Source organism: Thermobia domestica, chromosome 3 (assembly GCF_964235325.1).
Source record: "Thermobia domestica chromosome 3, izTheDome1.hap1.1, whole genome shotgun sequence".
NCBI lineage: Eukaryota > Metazoa > Arthropoda > Insecta > Zygentoma > Lepismatidae > Thermobia > Thermobia domestica.
Genome location: NC_137456.1, coordinates 217,677 through 238,775, shown reverse-complemented (window position 1 = coordinate 238,775; position 21,099 = coordinate 217,677). Strand labels below are relative to the sequence as shown.

The following is a 21,099-nucleotide window of genomic DNA, read 5'->3' as shown; positions in this document are numbered from 1 at the left end:
CCTTACCCTTTCGAATCTTCAAGTGGCCGAGCCATCATCCGCTTCCACCTAGCAAGCTGCCGCTGGCTGCCGTCTCTTGACATTCGAGGGAACTCCTCTTAACTAGCACTTATAACTGAAGTGGAAGGGCATCTAGCGAGTAGAAGCCGTATTACTTAACTCCTAGCTTTACATTCAATATACAATATTTCAGTTCTATCACAAATCTCTTTTTTTTTTCTTCGACGAAAACGCTAATATACGTTACAATGTTAAGTTTGGCAGTAATACATCTTTGTATGTACTTAGGATCGTCTATGCATAAAGTTCAAAAAGATGGCATCAAACCGTAGAAATGTTAAAGTTCGTGCTCCTGCTTCGGGAAAAAATATTTGTGCTATCTCTGTGCTTTATCATTTCCATTGTGAATCCAGTAGTAAGGTTGCGGCTAGAGTCTGCGTTCGATAGTATCTCCAGTTGCAAATGGAGTGAAATATCGTTATCATTTATTGCTACAGAACACTCAATTAATATAATTTCAATGTTCAACACAGATGGCAAGAAATGAGTGACTTGGAAAACGTGATCCCACGCTAGAGAAGTGTACCAAATCAGGTGCTCCATACTCTGCGTTTAATGTGGTGATGTACAGAAGAATGTTGTTTAAAAGTGCAGTGAAGAGGAAACCACCTTTAAACTATACTACCAAAATATGCAAAGCATTAAAAACAATTTTACGGACTAAATATGGCTGTTTAGTGGTGAGTGAAACATGTCTGAAAGTATCGCTAAGGAACAGTGGAATACAGTTTCTCAACCAATTATCTACATAGAAAAACGACCGCAAGACCATAGAGGCGGATTGTTTGTAGTATTAAAATAAGTGGAGCAGCAGAGCACAGAATGATCTCGTACGTGACTGTGAAAGTATTTGAGCAGAGGTAAGTCTGTCCAAAAACAAGCTTCGTCGGGTGTTTCTGCAGACCATATAAGAACATTCCTCAAAGTTTACTTGAAACGTGCCACAAATTATTTCCAGATGATGTCACAAGATGACAAAGTTGCTCATTTTGGTGACTATACCTTGGGCTTAGATATGGATCTACAGTAAACATGGGATAACATCAGACGCAAACGACATCCCTTTGTCGAATATTCTACTCAAGCACTCGATTTGGGATAGTACAATTTTAATAACTCGCGTAAAAATAATAGCTTAGATTATGTCATCTCTATTTTTCCGACAGGATGCGTCACCTCATATAGAGTTCCTTCTCCCAGACAGCGAGTTCACCGTTCCCTATCTTACTCCCAATCCCAGAAGCCAGCAATGCAACTAAAAATGAAAGTTTGTACCTGACTGAAGGAAAGCCGCTTTGGGTAAAATTTGTAAAATACAACAGGTGTTACAATTGACACTTTTACTAGATGGAACAATAGACGAGGCACTGGATTCTTTCGGTCATGTTTTTAATGCAACAATAAATATTTTGTACTGTTCAAAAAGGAAAAACAATGAAAGTTAAAACAAGTCGCCACACATTACGAAATAATAATAAAAAAAAGCTTTGTGAACTGTGGTGTGCATTTCCAAATGAATACATATCTTAAAATATTTTCTGATGTAGGACTTAATATTAAAAAAGCTATTGAGATGCAGCAAATACCTAGACTAAATTAAAAAAAAAAAACTCAGACACCAGCATCAACAACACTAAACAATTTTGGTATATTGTCAGATCTAAGTCTAAAACTTTTAGCATACCTCTTGTAAAGTACAATGATGTATCAGGTGCACAAGTTGAGGAAAGAACAGAAAATTTTAATGAATTCTTTTGTAATAAATTCTCAACAACATAATCAACGTACTTTCCTGTTCAATGTGTTTACTGGTGTCCACTATATCTCATTTATCTATTACTCTTCCAGAGGATGAGTTACTCTTATTTTCTCTCCGGCCTGAGAGCCTCTGGCCAGGACAAAATAAACTAGACCTTTCTGCGTCCGACATCATACATTATCTCTTTTCCACTTTCGCTCATTTTTAATAGATGTTTCCGGAAAACCTGTTTTCCTTGTTCTTAGAAAAGAGCCCGTTTATCTCCCGCTTCTAAATGTGGATTAGAAAGTTATGTGTCATTTTAGAGCAACATCTCGCTACTCTGAAACATATCAATTCTCTGCGAGAAAATTATCAAACACATTACTTCCCGTTCAGTACAATCCCAAAGTTGGTAGTGTTGGGTGGACGGCCAATCTGCCGATAGAGGGAGCAAAACGTGATTTTTTCTTGTTTCCCCTTTACATAAAAATGTAAAAAGTTTCATTATTTTTCAGCCGCTGTTTCGTTTTTAACTGCCATAACATCAAAAATAAATCAAGAAGACCATATCTGTCCGAGTTAGCATTAGAGCTATTAAATGAAAACCTGAAAGCTCCTCCTAAAATATCAACTTTGCAAAAAAATTGCTAGTGTGCTTGGCACAATACACAAAACAAACTACCGATGATGAACCAGTCTAACCAATCTGAGGAGATATATGCTACATCTGCGGGTAAGGGAAAACAACAGAACTCGCCTTGAATGTAATGATTGTGGAAAAAACGTGTTCAAAAAGCAGTCAACAATTACCACTACTTGCAATACATGCCAGCAAACTCAGAAAGAGGACAGTGACGTGGATGTTGATTAACTTTGAACCCACCTTGAGTCTACATATTGTGGAAAAACATATGCAAAAGCACTCAATCATTACTGTCCCCCCTGCAATAAGTATCAGCATTATCACAAGCTAACTGACATGGATGTTGATAAGGTTAATACTGTTTTTTGTGTTTTGTTCAGTGTGTTCAGTCATATTTAGCAGTGTTGTAATTTAATTTAAACGTATACTTTTGGTCACAAATGATTTGTCTTTACTAAACCTAAATGCTTCAAAACATACAATTTGCATCATGCACAATGCTGAAAAATATAAATAATCGATCACGGCCGAATTGCCGTCGTCGCGAGCGGAAACGTGAATTGGCAGTACGTGAGATTGATAGGAGATATTGAACGAATTATATCGCACTTTTGACAACTGAGATGTTTAGCATTTGTATATTTTATCACGTGTGTAACTTGAATATAACTTTTTATGTACAAACATGAATTTTCAGTAACTAGTTTCACATATCTTACAATGTCTTTCCACTAACAAAATATTGACTTCATGTAAACGCTTTTCACAATTATGCACAGCCATCTTTTACCTGTATGAGATAGCATGTTTCCTCAAAATTGAACTTCGATTATACCATTCTTCATAGTCTTGACACGAGCAGTACCTCGCCATCTGTATTAAAATATCTGTTGCGAAATATAAACTTTAATTAAGTCCTTTCTACACACTTAGAACGCTTTAGTTTGTTCCTTAGTATTTAATTATATTTTTTTCTCCTGTGTGTTTTAACATGTGCATTGCAAAACGTGAGCTCCATATAAATCTTCTTTTCACCTGTGTGTTTTCATATGTGTGAGAGTTTCATCTGTGTATTAAAATGTCCTGCCAAACTTGAACATAGACCAAATACTTTTCCGCAATCGTCGTATGTGTGAAGTTTTCCACTTGTGTATATTAAAATTTGTCTTGCCAAGCTTGAACGCGAATCAAATGACACACAAGAATCAGAAGTTGCTAACTCATTATTGGTAGATTTTACAGGATCGCGCTTTTAATTTTATAGAAGTATTGAAATACCGATATATTAGTACAATGGTCTAAAATTTTGTATGTTGGTTCGTTTCGACAGGTGTGACGTTGTCTTACAGTACCAGATACTTATAACATAAACAGTAGACTTTTGAATAAAACTTAAAACCTGATTTAACAACTTTTCTTATAAAACGAGTGAAAAGTTGGTAAGTCAGTATACTCAACAACTTCTGAGCACCCATTAAAGAATAGGTAAGGAATACGAAACATAAGTACGAACTTTATTTTTAACAACCCACATGCACATTCACTTTACATCATCATCCCGCGCTTTAGTAACGACTGTGAGCGAGAAGGAATAGAAGATAGTGTGTGACGAACTTTTGGTACACACCCTCTTTCCGAACATACAGCACGAATTCCGGTGAAGTCACTAACACTTTGGATAAGAGTGCCAGTAATGTCGCTTTGAAATCAAAGACGTCAACAACTGGAGTGCAATCATGTTCGCTATTATTAGTGAGTCATTTTTTGACACATACACCCTTAATACGATTTTAACCTAAAGTTTGTTTGATCAGTTTAACCGATTTGGAGGAGACGAGGACTTGATTTTTTGATCGCTTCTTATTTCCAATTTGTCCACAGTTCCTGTGAGTGAGCATGAAAGAATGTCCTGGAAACGGGTAATATAAATATATAAGATGAAAACAGAACTCCGCAACCATGTATCGGCCAGCAAGATGCAGCCAAAACGCAGATGGTCCAGAAAGTCTTAGTTTTGGAATAGACATGGAACACGTTTTTCCGCTGGATCTACACTTGTAGCTCATGAGGAAGGTGCATCCTCATTCTCGATGTCCCTAACTCCCTTACATATAAGAAGTCTCAGGAAGGGGTATATTCGGAGATTTTATCTTTAGATAAACATTCACTTGTGAAATCGTCATTGGAATCTTCCTGGGCTTCAGCCATCTTTTCACTATGCAGCAAACCCTGAGGAGGAAAGCAGAAGCGCCGTTCGTAGTGTACATGCGGAACCAATTTCCCGTAACACCTGCCCCAAAAATACAAACTTAATAACTTGTCTTCCAAAACTCACATTCCATTACAAAGGGCAGGTAGGACATTTCAAGGAGTTAATGTAGTCTGATTCCTTTAACATTTAATTCTATTGTAGACGTATTTAGTATGGTATTTATAGTGCACTTAACATTCCTTTCAAAAATTGACTTAACAAATTGTGAGTGCGTCAAATTCTTTTGTATTTACTATGCCTACTTACTTGTCTTACCAAAGCTGAATCGAAACTAAATCCTATTGAACACCCTACGCTTCTCTTTGGTTATTGAACTGTGCTTCAACATGCGATTTGCCAAATGTGAACTACCAGTAAATGTATTTGTACACTCTCCGCGCGTGAGATTTTTGTCCTCTGTAGATTAGCATTTAATTTGCTATAGGTGAACCTTGAGTAAATACCATGCTACGCTCTTTGGTTTTTCACTTGTGTATTGAAATGCCTTGCAAGGTTTGAGCGTAGAGTATATCCTCTTCCACATCATTCACGTGTGAGATTTTGGTCCTGTGTGGATCAACACGTATGAACGTTGAATAAATTTCATTCCACGTTTTTTGCACGTGTGAGATTTTCTCCTGTGGATGTGTCTTGAGCCAAACTTGAACGTCGATTAAACGCCTTACCGCACTCTTGGCATGTGCGGTTTTTTTCCTGCGTGGATTAACATGTGTGTAGCCAAAGTTGAACGTCGATTAAATGCCTTACCACACTCTTGGCATGTGTAACCTTTTTCTCCTGTGTGGATTAAGATGTGTCCAGCCAAATTAGAACGGTGATTAAATGCCTTACCACACTCTTGGCAAGTGTAAGGTTTTTCTCCTGAGTGGATTAACATGTGTCTGGCCAAATTTGAACGTAGATTAAATGCCTTACCACACTCGTGGCAAATGAGAGCTTTTTCTCCTGTGTGGATTAACATGTGCCTAGCCAAACTAGAACGGTGATTAAATGCCCCACCACACTCTTGGCAAGTGAGAGGTTTCCCTCCTGTGTGAATTAACATGTGTGTGGCCAAAGTTGAACGTCGATTAAATGCCTTACCACACTCTTGGCATGCGTAACCTTTTTCTCCTGTGTGGATTAACATGTGTGTGGCCAAATATGAACGGTGATTAAATGCCTTACCACACTCTTGGCAAGTGAAACCTTTTTCTCCTCAGTGGATTAACATGTGTTTAACCAAAGTTGAACGTCGATTAAATGCCTTACCACACTCTTGGCATGTGTAACCTTTTTCTCCTCTGTGGATTAACGTGTGTCTAGCCAAATGTGAACGTTGATTAAATGCCTTACCACACTCTTGGCACGTGTGAGGTTTCTCTCCTGAGTGGATTAAGATGTGTGTAGCCAAATGTGAACGTTTATTAAATGCCTTACCACACTCGTGGCATGAGTGTAGTTTTCCTCCTGTATGAATTAACATGTGCGTAGCAAATCTTGAAAATACACTAAATTCCATTCCACATACTCCGCAGATGTGGGATTTTTCACCTATATGCACTAACTTACCGCTTGACAAAGTTGAACTTTGACTAAAGCGTTTATCACTCTTTTGGTACGTAGCACGCTTTTCACTTTCCTGTGGCAGCATATGTCTTGACAAACGTGATCGATGAAATCCTTTGCCAAACTGCATCGAAGTATGTGATTCCCCATCTGAATGAGAAATTGTTTCCTTTAATGTAATAAACGTATCCTCTTCTCCGTGGAAAGCTAATACGTTAGAGTGCCTGTAACAAGTTCAACCAACAAGGAAATGTGAATGGAGATAATGATTAAGTAGCAACAAAAAATATAATCATTCGCTATATTTCATGATAAGATTATACTTAATTTGTTTTATTACATAAAATATTGAAGAAATATGAAATGGAGTACCACAGAGAAGTCTCCATATCTCTCTATTCCCAAAATAAGAGGCTGTAGTTTGTTTCACTATATCAAATTGAACCATCATTTATATCGTGCCGGTCATAAGTCTTTGACCAGGTAATGGTACCTGCTTCTAAACAAATGCGCAGTATGAGAAATAAATCTCTCTTATCTGTGTTTCACTTGGAGAAAATATAAACTTGCGATCCAAAGGTTTAAGAGCAAGTCAACTTACTAATATAAAGTATACCGAAGATCTCTTACTTATATCATCATAAGAGGAACATGAAAAGCTTTTTGAATCGAATAAAAAAATAACATACAACATTCCAAGCTGAGGCTGAGAAACTTAACGTAACCAGACTAAAGACGAAACATTTACAGCGTATTGATCATGGTTAAATGTTCTAGGCGGTTGACCACCAATCTGGAGAATCTTCGACCGAATACACCTCGAGCATTTTTTTTTTTACTTTAGGAATTTTGATGGCGATTGATCGAAGATAACACACGCTTTATTACATTCAAATATCTGAATACTCGTTTGTTTCAACACTTGAACTATCAAATTTTCAGGAATAATACTAGTAATAATAACAATTATGTCGAAGAATTAAAAACTTATTATCGCTCAGGTCATACCATTACAAGCAGAAACGTGATATTAGGCAAAATAGATTTCGGTTTAGTGTAATGTTGCCCATGAAAAGACGATTTTCTCATCTCGATTCTAAAACAAACAAAAAAAAATCGGGATGAGACGTAACATTTTGATGCTCGACGGGACAAGGTTAACTCACACTATCGTCACGCTTTGGAGATGAGAACCGAGACGTGACGAAAAGTATCGGAAACATTTCTCGTCTTATCTCGATTCTCGAAATTGTGCTTCTTTAAGCAACAATTGCTATGTAGACTGAATCTTATATATTATTTTGTTACTTTGTATTTCAGAGCTCACTGAATTATGGTCTGTGTGTATATTTTTGTAGCAAAGCTTTTATAATTACATCTGGAAACTAGGGATGGCCACACTTTCCGGAAAAACGGAAAACGGAAAATTTTCCGGAAAATCGGAAGGCGGAAAATTTTCCGGAAAAACGGAAACGGAAAATCGGAAGGCGGCAAATTTTCCGGAAAACGGAAAATTTTCCGGAAAATTAAAATGTTCACTTGGAATAGTGACATTGGTCTTCTTACATTAGGAAATATAACGAAAAATGCTACGCGAAAACAACCTGTAAATTAGGCAATGCTCTTCACCATCTAGTGCTAAAGAAACGGAACTCAAAATTAACAGTGGATAGGAGAGAAAAGGTCGAGTAAATCAGCGACAAAACATTCCTTCCTCCTACACCTATTTGTGCACTTGCTTAATCATGTACTTTTTTGTTTGCGTGAGGGTTTGCAGATCATTCGTTTGCACCGGGAAATTCCCAACATGCGTGTGTTTCGGGGAATCCCCGATTATGCGTGTACCTGAGGGTAGAACTCTGGCAGTAGAGCTGGCAGTGTGTTATTAATACAACTGGTATGTTTATATTCCAACCATTTCTTCATTGCTTATCGTGATCACGGTGATCTGTCAAGGTCACACATCCTGGGGGGCCGGGGGCAGCTCCCTCAAAGTTCATGTGGACCCCGCATTCTATTTATAAATATACAATATTTTGCACAATTTGAATTCAGTTTGTCTTAAAACCCTCATATATACCTTCTGCATCTGAATGGATCCCCAAAGTTACAGAGAAATCGGCGCCCTAGATTGATTCTATAGAATCCACACGCAGTAGTATTGGCGGGAGTACACTACGTATTCCAACTGAGCTCAGGCGTTAGAACACCGGATTAACATTCAGAAGGCCGATGTTCGATTCGAGCACTCTATCGTCCCGATGAGTTTTTCTTCTGTAAGTTTATTACTCAGTTACATCCGACCTGTGTCATAGACTTTTTAACCCTAAGATAAATTCAGTTCTACTGATGTAATTCAATTTTACACTTTACCCTAGTGTTACCATCTTGCAACTATAAGCGTCACGAATTCCAAATACCGGTACTATTGACTATAAATACCATAGTATGTAGCACTACTTGAAACTAGCGCCAGCTATTCATATAATGATCTATTCCACATAATTCTCTTAGTAACTTTTTCCGCTAATTTCTCTTAAACTGAAGGACGATTCCACCTAGTCATCGATACATCAATTCAGTTCTCAATGCTGACTTATTATCTATGTTTCTGTATGCATTTGAAAGTTTTACTTATTATTAGAGCAACCCAAAAGCATACAAAGCATAAAAAGCATAATAGCTATTTACACATATGATTGGTACCTTGAACATGGTTGTGGCTGTCTAGGGGTCCAGAAGAAACTAATTTTAAAAGCATAATTTTAGAAAGTAAAGCATAAAGCATAATTTAAAAGATATAGCACAATTCTTTAAAAAAATCTCTTTAACTACAAGTTTAACATACTGTATTAATATTTTTAAGAAACAATATTTACAATGCAAAATCATTGAGAACATAAAAATGCAACAATGAAAAGCTTATTTTTATTTCTGTAAACTTTTTGGTCTAATCTTTTGACGTGGAGAAAAGAATAAAGGACAAAAAGAAAACTTCCACCAACAATGAATAGTACACAAGAACTCCACACTATACTGTTATGTGTACCTCTTGAAGTTGGGCACTTTCTGTACTTATTGGTGGCATCTTTTACTTTCCCTTTCTGTATATATGCACCTCTAAGGCGCACACAAGTGATTAAAAAAAACTGACTCGAGTAAAGCCTCGCTTTACAATGCATTATGTAGTATTATTTATAAGTAGCTGACGTGCCGCTGCTTATTAAAATTTTACGGTCAAAATTACTAGAAATCCTATTCTAAACATACACAAATCACACTTATTTTCTGTAAGTTGGCCACTTTTTGATGGATCCGATGGTGGCCAACATAGACAGGTTTCACTTATCCGTTACTCATTCACTTCTATAGAGATAAATGTTGAAAAAATTGTTAATTTGAAGCATTTCTAATTTGAATAGAAAGTTAAGGAGGAAGGTGGAAGGTATCGTCGGGACGCTGATCCGATCGCAGAAGAGCTGCTCGACATCTTATACACTTTTTCTCTATGAAAATTAAATAGCAGAATTATTAATCACTTACTAAACAACAGCTGCTACATACCTGTTACCATTTTCGTTTTGTAGCGATAAATGTTGAAACCGGAGACGGATAATTTTAACCACGTGCACTTTGAATTAAATTTCAACGGAAAAAATAAACATACTATTTGAATCGATTACAGGAAACTACAACGTGATAGATTTTAGCATTCTAACTCTACGAAAATAAGTATTGAAATTGGAAGTAATAGTAAATTTGAAGTACTTCCGTATTTGACGGTATCGTGAATAGTCATTATATATTGTATACAGACGCTGAGTCGCGTGCAGAAAACTGATTCTGGTTATCTGCTTGTTCTATGGCAACGGAAGTTGAAAACTATATCGAATCGGATGTAACAGTAAATTTGAAAACCGTTCGTTTTTGGGAGAGCTCTGTAGTAATCACGATATGTATAATTTAAAAATTGAAATGTTTCCAGAAAGCCGCACTTCACTGTCTGTTACCTTCTCAGTTCTGTAGGGATAAATGCTGAAATCAGAAATGGCTAATTTGAAACGCTCACGGTTTGAATAGAGGGTGGACGGAAGAGATGGACGTATTATTGAGAAGCTGAATCGATTGTACGAAACCGTATCTCGATATCTCTAATCGTCTTTACTCTACAGAAATCAGTATTGAAATTACAAGTTTAGAGAATTTCAGTAACCTCCGATTTTGTAACGTACTGTTGGTTATGATATGCCCACTACAAACCCTCAATCAGTTGCACAAACCATTTGTTAATGTCTGTTACGGTTTCCATCGTACAATGACAAATATGAACACCACAAATGGTTAATTTAAATCGCTCCGCCTTGAATAGGGCTTAGTGGAAATAAAAATAACTGGCAATAGCTGTTGAAGTTCGAAAGATGTTTCAAATAGAATGGTTGGGAAATTTTTCATTGTTCGTACCTGAGATATTCTTACATTCTCTGACGCTTTCTTCATCGGTTTGGTATTTCGTGTTGGAAGGCCTCACTTCAATTTTTACGGCCATATATGGCCGAGGAACAAGGACTGTTCACGTGATAATAATGTGCTTAGTGAATGCTCCTTTGAGTCTGATTTTCGGGGCAAATCACCAATTTCCACCTACCCACTTTTATAACTAAAAGCTTATTGGATAATAATTCTGGTCCGGACGCTAGGAGTGAACATCGGGTTTTTCACGGTTGGCCATATACAAGCTTTGGTTGCTAACTAGAACGCTCAGTGTGTGTGTGGTACGCCTGCCTGTTTGGCACTTTGCAGAGCACTCACCAAGGCGAGTGGGATCCGTTATTTTTCAAAAGTAATAGAAGGAAGCGCTCCCCTTGGAAGGGTTGAGCTAAAGTGAAAGTTTAATTTTGTGAGTTATCTCAAATGAAATAATATATACATATATAATACGTGCTAACATTCTCAAGTTTGTCTGTAATATCAGTTTTTACGTAATGAACGTTTGAGTTCGAATCGTCGAGTAACAGGAACTACCAGCATCAGTTAAGACTATCACTCACTTATACCAGCGAAATTAACCTCCGTAGCTCCAAACTTATCCTAGCCTCCGCCCAAGGAACCTTCTGTGAACCTGTTATGTAGTGAATTCTACCCCAGGGCCCGAGTGATATCAGCTAACCGGTCGAAGATTAACTGTGAGTGGTTAAAACATTGCTTTGTTAATATATTTAAAAGCCACCACTTCGTTGAACGTACTCAAACAGAAATAAGAGAGGAAAGGTTAAAATAATCGAAGAACGTCAATAATAGTTTCTTGATTGCTTGTAATTTTCTGTGTCATTTTAATTGTATATTTCGTATCTAGGAATATTATACTTTTACATAGGCCCTGTGATTTATATTGTATAGTAATTTATGTCCGTTGATACTTTTGTCAAAATCTACCGTTTGTACATATTTTATTTTACGGTACTTACGTTTTATTGATCTGTGTGCCCAGATTCGGTTTCAATAAGATATAAGTGCGGAAGTGATCGTGACCTGCCGTGGTAAAGCTGGGGTAAATGCAAATGAATATTTAGGTTTACAGAATTTCAACACCGGCAGGGAAAAACACGATCACAGCTGAGAGGAGCGCAACAAAAATTTGAATTGAAAAGGTCTTGAAATAGAACGAATTGAAACTTTCTTTATAGTTTCCAGCTAGGGATATTCTTACAAATTTCTAAATTGTACAAAGAACAAACTCTTAATTTGTTAAACTTAACTACTCAAAATGAAAATAAATAAATATTTTTTTTCCGTAAAGGTGGTTGTAGAATAGTTGCAAGTAAACGGTAAAATCCGAAACAAGTTAGGAAAATATTTCCAATGCTTATCTCCTAAAAAATTTTTTAGGATCTTACAGAACGAATGGGCCTAGATATGAATCAAACAATTTCTTACTTTTTTATTTATTTGGGACGTGTTTCCAAACTGTAGTGATTATTGATGTCATTTTCGATTTCGAGTGGTGAATGTTTTAAGAATTGTTATAAATATTTTTATACATCAATGGAATCATTATGTATTGTTCTGGATTACTCAATAGGTTATGATTATTAATATATATTTTTCGGTTATATCTTTTGCATGCTATAATAAACAAATGATACACAATACGAATTTTTTGCACAGTATTTGATAAAAATTCTTATTATAATACTGTACAAACTTGTATTTTACCAGACGCCAGGCGAAATAACACTAGCTTCAGGTAAAAATTGCATATACAAACAATTTTGAAATAAGAAACTGATAAGAATAAATAAAAAAAACACATTCTTGCGATTTCCATGTCTATTCCCGGTACATTTATAATTCCTTATCATAATTATAATAATAATTATTATTATAAAATTTAAGCAAAATAATACTAATTAGATACACCTACTGCGCCAAAAGACTATGGATTCGATACTGATAGCGGCCCCATTTGATCATTTTTTCATCTCTACTCCTCCTAATACTTTGGGGTCTTTCACATCTATAGTACCCTTTTCCATAATACCCATATAAGTGTATATTAACTTGCTGTTATAAATTAGTATACGAATCGAGCTTGATACTCCTAACGTGATGACAGACAGAGAGAAAGAGTAAATTAATAACATCTTCTTAGCACTTCCTCTTTCCCAGTTAAGGTTAACCAAATAATAATATATAATCTACTGTTTATTAAAAACTATGATGTCTTGCATAAAACTACTTTGAACTACCATAAGGCGGGGTTACATTGCACATCGGGCGTTACTTTGCACAAAATTTTAAGAGAGTTTCAGTTTTCTGTTGGGAAAACCATGAGCAGTAAAGAGGAAGTTTCAACTGCCACCGTAAGATAGAACATGTAACTGTATTTTGGCTATAATGTTGGCGGTTAAATTCAGTTCCAATTACCGAGAAAGTTTGTTCTTGTAGAGGTATTGAAAGCAGTCACTGTAAAGGCTGATAAAATTTGAAAGATATCATCGATAAGAATTTGCATCAAAGTTAAGTTAGTTTCGCAGAATACTATCATGTATAGTGGGACTTTGAGGCAGTAGTTGAAATTGAAATGTGTAACGTTTTAAAGTCATAAAAAACGTAAAACTGGGAGGTGTTTCAGCATCTACTCGCGGTTACTTTGCACCGGTCCAAGATAACACTTAGATAGGAAATTATTATCACTGGAGCCTCCTGTGTTTTAAATTTAGGTAAATTTCCTATTTACGTAGACGCCGGAATGAATTTTTTGTTAGAAAATAAATTGTGAACAGTAGCGTATCCAGAAAAGTAGTTTGAGAGGGGCTTGATTCAAAAAGACTGTTTTTTTTTTTTTGGGAGGGGAGTGGACTTGCAGCTTATACATGTAGGACTCACTAACAATAGATTTTTAGGCAAATCTTTACTTTCAGTCAAACAGTGACTGCAATCAATTCATCTGATCCGGTTACCGGAGCAGTTTACGAATCATTCCTAAGCTGCTCCCGGAACTGGATCAGATGAATCGGTAACAGTTACTGTCCGAGTCAAAGTAATGTACAATGTTAAGAATTATCCTGTAAGTACAAGGGCCAAAATGTTACTAAACACTATACCTAATCAATTTAGGTGAAGCGGTGACTATCAATATTGATATCTAAATCTAGTGCTTCCCCAACACCCTACTCAAGTACCATAAAAACATCCCAAAAACCAATATTTAGTCAAACCAGTACTATAAAGCTAACGTAAGAAGGAATTAAAAAAGATACTCATCACTAATTATAAATCAGAGCAGCATGACGAGGAAAAATAAATTACATCTCACCAAGATAATGGAACCACCAGGAACAAAACAAATATTTGTCAAATACTCAAATCCAAAGCAAATCAAGAATAAAAATAATATCAACTAAAAATGGAAAGCACTCACCGTTTCGCCATACCAGAACACTCATGAATAATGAACTCATAATTGATGATTCACGAAAAAATAAGATAGCAAGAACACATGTGCAATACTGAAGTTCACATTACTGAAAAATGTTCCTTTCCGCACAGACGTCGATTTATTAAAGCGAGCACACTTGTTATTATTACAAACATGACTTACAAATAAACACCCACTTTTACCATACGTCGGAAATATTTTCAGTCTTCGGCCATAACCATGACAGGTTTTCTCTAACTCAAGTAAACCACACAATACTGCAAAGCGATATGAGTTAATATCCGAATCTAATACAAACTTATTTAAAAACGACAAGTTCAAATTAAATTCATGTTACGGTTTCTGAATCGCACTTGCTAACTCGATCGTCGCTATGAAACGAAAATTCAATTACCCGCTCACTGCATTCCACACATACAAGCAGACAGAACATGAGACGTCACAGTAACAAACTATTATATGACTACAGAGACACCTAGTGAGAAAAATATTAACTACCACCAATTTTTCAAAAAGGATGTCACACAAAAAGCACGAACAGTTCTAACAAGTGACTCAGGCAGAAAGTTCCAGCAAGTGACTAAACCGATAAGAACCGATTAAAGTCACTGTTTGAGTCTAATTAAGTACTTGCCTTTAAAAAAAAATCATGCAATTTTGAGTCATGCAATCATGCAGCCTAAAAGTTACAAAACCCGTAAATCTTCCACTGATTACGGTTCAAATGATAAATTTGGACAAAAGGAATAACCAAATGAAATCAATTCACGAGGATAAATTTTCCTGTCCGTGAGTTGGCACTTTTGTGGGACATATGCTAAACTATTAGAATGTGGTTCCTGAGTCGGTACCAGAAAATACATAATTTTCTTTAAAAATATCGATATTTCAAACTAAGTACTGATACCGGTACCATCATTCTAATATCAATATTATAAAATGCATGCAGTTTTGTGTAGAAAGTAAAATGTTTAAATAGTGAAGGGAAAACATTGCACAGAAACGTATATTCAACATACTTTTTTGTATGTTGTGCAAAGTAACCCCACCATTAAAACATTACAAATTCAACAATTACATCAAAGTCCCATTATGCACACTAGTATTCTACGAAACTGACTTAATATTGACTGAAATTCTTTTAAAATTTAGCGGTCTTTACAGTGACTGCTTTCCATACCAGTTCAACAACAAACCCTCCCCGTAATTAGAACTGATGCGGACCCCCAACATTAACGCCAAAACACAGTTACAGGTTCTATCTTACAGGGTAGTTGAAACGTCATGTTTACAGTTCATGGTTTTACCGACAGAGGACTGTGAAACTCTTTTCATATTTTGTAGGTAGTAATGCCCAATGTGCAAAGTAACCCCTTGTTACGGTAGCTAGTAACAACTAATGATGGTTAAATTCCCGGGAAGATATTTTTAGGGAATATTCCCCAGAAGATTCCCAAAATGGGATGTTATCCGAGAATTTATGTACAATCAGAAAGAAAATTGCATTCTATTACTATATGATTTCAAAGTTGAATTAAATTTTATATCACAGCATATTATGACTGTTGTCCTAAGAGGATTCTTTAAAATATATATTCTGAACGGTACTATGTTACTTTATAACAGTTTATTATATTTAGAGAGTACGCATAAATGTATATTTATTTACAATATGTTCTATCAATTAAATATCTGGGAAAAAATTATATAGTAATAATTTAAATTTATATGTAAGTGGATTTGCTCAACTTGACTCTATCACTGATATTATAACACTTCAAATTTAAAAATGTTATAAACCAATTAGGTTGGGTAAATGCTAGAAGATACATGTCTCACCAATTTAAAAACATTTGCGCATACATATTTATGTTCACAAAATTTGCAAGATACTTACTTATCTTTATATTTTAGCACGTAACATTGCCTTACACGACCTTTCATTCTACCTATTTCTAGAAATTCCATACGTTAATTCACATGTAAAAGAAGTCCGAGTACCTCTTCAGAACTTCAAGTCAGAGGGACGAGACAGACCGACGTCTAGTATTAATGGTGGTTCAGGGTTTATTAATAGTACTTCATCTTATTTCTACATAATTCTAAATTACTTTACAAAATGGTTCTTTTTCATCATTTGTAAAGTAATACTTTGCTAATTTTGGCTGTTCTTTAGCATTGGGGGCCAGCTTTTGCACCTACTTTTTTGCGATATTCTATTCCGATGCGGCTGTTTTATAGTTTCATACGTTAAATTACGTTACCGACATTAAATTTAAACATCTTTGCAGACCGAGCGTTAGCGAATGAAGGCGGATTAGAGCCCCGCATGGCACGTTGTTTTCTATCTTCTTTACCAACAGTTCACGTTCTTGTCTCCCATAAATCACTTCCACTAACCTTACTGTTTTGTATAAATCCCCTACTTCCCTAAAAAAATGCGCTCCATTTTTTTTTTTTTGGCTACTTGAACATCACTATCAACTCATTTCTTCCGTAAATCATACTATTTTTTGCTAGCTTTGGCCCCCCAATACTAAACAATTAGTTTACCTTTTAGTGAAAATGGAAATGGCACTTAAAAAATCATATTATTAGTTATATAAAGTACGTCAAATAATTTTAAATTTTTTAACCTCCAAATTCTTTAAAACCTAGAATTAAATCATAATATATTAAAACAAAGTAATTAGTCATATGGTTCTTATAATTTGGAAAATAAAGTAAAGAAATGGAAATAAATTCCTTCCCGGGAATTTATAGGCCAGGGAAAAAACCCGGGAATATTCCCATTTTTTAAATTCCTTCCCACCGGGAATATTCCTACTGCCCATCACTAGTAACAACTGTAAGCGAAATGAAGTATCAAAATTAAATATGGCAAATCATAACACGGAACTAGAAAAATGTTCGGGAATGAAGTAATCCATATAATTAAGAAGTTACGTCCATAATATATTGTGTTACTTCGGAACACAAATATACAAGCAAAGAAAGCATTTCAGGATGTTACCTATAAAATAATTAGGAACGTACATGAACGCATTCAACACGTAATTCATATAAGTTATCCTAAATACAGAATTTTGCGTATCCTCGTTTACCCACATTCTGCGTAATGCCCTAATCTACATAGCAATCTTATTTTTACCGGCCATCTAGCACATGCTGGTTAGCGTTGTTTTTACAATAATTTACATATCATATACGTTCACTAAGCCCCTATATTGAGAAATGGAGGTCCATGCCCTAGAAATGATTCCTGGGAATGTAAAAACTCGACTTCCTTGAAAGAAATGAGTGCAGCTATGAAGTGGATTGATGTATGGACCTCTACAATTAATGAACATTCATTGTTGGTTAAAATATTCTTTATCTTGTATTTTGCTTATGTCTTTCAAAGCCCTCCCGAAAAATGAGACTAGACCCATTTGAGCTAAATCCTAAGTAAAAATACAAACGTTCATAGCTTTTGTTCCAATATAATACATTCCACGTTTAGATTTGGAAAATTTTAGGATAATTACCATTCTCACGATTTGTTATTTTACACAAGTCTCCATATAAATATACAATATCGTCGAGCACCCATATTTTAAATATGTGCAACAATTAGTGACAAATGTGTAATCAATAATAAAGAAATAATTATTTTATCAAACTATGAACTACATAAAATGTGTATGAGTGGTATCAATCTTACTTTTATTTGGTATACAGCTAGTCTATGTGTGCTATGCCATTTCCAAATTGTAGGTTACTAACTTACGTTGGAGATATCTCGTATACCTAAATATTTCTCGGAAGTATTGCTTTTAACCAACAAAGTTTCCGAACGCATGTAACCGTATTATCAATCTGAACCAGTTAGTATATGCAAAATTGAACATTACCTTTCTGGCCGAACTGAATTTAAACTTATTTTTGTTAATTGTTGGGAGTCATTAGAGTACGACGCGCAAGTCTCCTGAACCACTATTTTTCTTAGCGTTTCTATATTACTTTCAAATGCAGGATCTTCTACTGCTAATTCTGATTTCACCCTCTCAACTTTTGGTTTCACATCCAAAGAACACATAGTTGTATCCTTGTCCATTGTTTCCTCTCCTTCCGTTGTAGATAATATTAACTCTTTGTTGTCAGTCATCAGTTCGTAGGTCCACCCTTTCCCTTCGAGTGGATCTTCCTGAGGTAAGTCATAAGCAATTTCTTCTTTGCACATCAATTCCACCTTAAAAGACGCCTCACCAGCCATTGTGAATTGAAATATAATAAGAATTTAACACTGTTCTTATACTTCCCTTATATTTTATGTTGCCATGTTAACGAAATGATTTAAAAAAACGTTCACAACAGCGTTGCCAGGTCACAGTTCGGAATTATTCAAAACCTGATCGAAATTATGCTAGATTCGGTCAAATTATGCTAGATCCCCATAATTACTAATTCAGGAGTTTTAAAAGGAAAACAAAAACAAAGTTGAGATACGATAACATAACTTAAAATACGCAGAGCGCAAGAATGCGTGGATAGAACTCAATACTTCACGCAACAAAGCTTTAACTCAATAAACTAATGCAGTCGTTGCCAGACTCAATGGTGTATATATCGTATAAATGAATTCAAAGTGTTCATTCACATATTTTAAAAGAAAATTACCACGCAGCATAAGCGGAGTTGGGAATTGTCTGCTGGGGGGCAGATTTTTGGTTAGTCTCGGACCTTTCATTTCAGGAATAATGATGGTCATGAAGTCATAAATAAAGATGGTGAAGTTGTCAAAAAGTTGGGGGGAGAATGGCTCCCATAGCTTCGCTCAAGTCTCGCAGTTAAAGGATTAGAAAACCCTGGGTGGAGCCAAAAAAAAAGAAAAGAAAAAGCCCAAAGGCGTTTCTAACTTCGGAAAATAATACTGCCTGTATGGTTTACCGACTATATGAATCAATGGGAGAGTATACATTTCTGCCGTTCTTTTTCTTCCCACGAACAACTTCTTTCACATCTCCAGGTTTTACGGCTTTCTAATAAACTTGCTCAAATTATGCTAGATTTGGACATGATGCTAAAAGCAAGATGCTAGATGCTAAAGATATGCAAATTATGCTAGATCTAGCATCATTATGCTAGATCTGGCAACGCTGGTTCACAAAAGCAACTTTATATTTCCAATCTTCTTCTTCTGCAGTTGCTTATTTCCTTATCCACGACGCTCTCCCGGCAATTGTTTGTTTGTTTATAGCAAGCATCACATAATATCATTACCACTGTATTGAACAAGAATATCGGCAATTTAGAAAGGTAATTAAACGTTTAAAATGTAATGATTTGAATAGTTGAAAATTGATAAAAAAAGTAACAAGATGAGTACAAAGTCATAAAACAGATAGAAAGTAGTTAGTATGATAATGTAAAAATACGTGAAAAAAGTGGGGATGCGCCACAGGACCACACTTCACAGGATCGACACGGCATACGACCGACAATTCAGCTCAGAAACCTGTTTCGGTGCTGTGCCGTGTCGATCCTGTGCCGTTTCGGTCCTATACCGTGTCGATCCTATGCCGTTTCGGTCCTGTGCCGTTTTGCTCTTACGCCGCTGTTCTGAAATAATTTAACTTTTAATCATGTGCCTAAAAAAATAATATTTTTATTATCTGTTTAATCTTTCCTCTTACAAATTATAAACTCCTGTCGATTCTATGCCTGTGCAACTTATATGCATAGAATACGTACGATCGAAACGGCACAGGATCGACACGGCATAGGACCGAAACGGCACAGGATCGACACGGCGCAGGACCGAAACGCCATAGGACCGAAATGACGCACGATCATCGCCACTGCGTAGGATCTATAAAACCAAAGATTTATTTCTCATAAAAGCAATCAGAGCCCTGTCAATTGATTTCAAAATATAAGAATTATAAGATATTTACTATATGAATATTAATAATTGTGAGTGACAAAAGAATGATAGTGCTAAATGGACAAAATGTAATTTCTTGTGTGCTTGGTCAAAAGCATTTCTATATGTATGGAATACTTATAATTATTATTATTATTATTATTATTATTATTATTATTACGTTTTAACTCGTTTTGAAATCATGGCCTGATTATCTGGAAAGTGAAAGCCATAAGAAATGTAAGCTAAGTAGTAATATAGAATACTTTTAACCCTTTGGGGATCCTATGGTACAATTTGTACGATACGGGTGTTTCATGCTACACTGCGTTATAACTTTTCTATTTGAGCTTTTTCGTCCGTTTTTTTTTTCAAGTCCAGAGGCATTGTAGAAGACATTACGTATGGTTTCACACCTTCCTGCGTCCAGACATAGGAGCTGATGACGTCATAATTTTAAAATATATATTTTCTCTTATGAAGCCTATGTTCATGATTTTTTGGCGGGCTTAGTTTTGCACGTAGAAGATTGAAATTTTGCACAAACATTCATTCCACCAAGTAGTATTTACCAGATTTTTTTCTCAGATTTCTGCGTTAAAACAGGGGGGATCCAGAGGGGCAAAAATTTGAAAAAAAAGATATTTTAACCCCAAAAATTCCTTTTTTGGCATTTTGCCGCCTTAGATACATGATGGAGACACGTGAGTTATACCGTCTGAAAGGCAGTTCTATTCTGAAGAAAATGATGTGCAAACCACGATCCTAGGGTAAGAATTTTTACAAAATATCCTTCTGTATACGGGAATATGGTTCATTGTCGGTATATATATTTTTGGCGGGCTTATTTTTGCACATAGGAGATTGAAATTGTGCACAAACATTCAGCCTACCTAGTAGTATTTATCAGATTCTCTTCACATCTCTGCGTTAAAACAGGAGGGTCCAGAGGGGCTAAAAGTTGAAAAAAGGGATATTTTACCCAAAAAAT

At 35.7% G+C, this 21,099-nt stretch overlaps 1 protein-coding gene across 1 annotated transcript; it reads right to left on the bottom strand.

The window, feature by feature from the left end:
* Positions 1 to 6: 6 nt before the first annotated feature.
* On the bottom strand, positions 7 to 19,692 carry LOC145682366 (uncharacterized). Its single transcript, XM_081753941.1, has 2 exons — positions 18,097 to 19,692; positions 7 to 6,488 (listed from the first exon to the last, which is right to left on the bottom strand). The coding sequence occupies exons 1-2, from the start codon at positions 18,456 to 18,458 to the stop codon at positions 5,915 to 5,917; spliced, it is 936 nt and encodes a 311-aa protein (XP_081610067.1). The 5' UTR covers positions 18,459 to 19,692; the 3' UTR covers positions 7 to 5,914.
* Between the last annotated feature and the right edge of the window lie 1,407 nt (positions 19,693 to 21,099).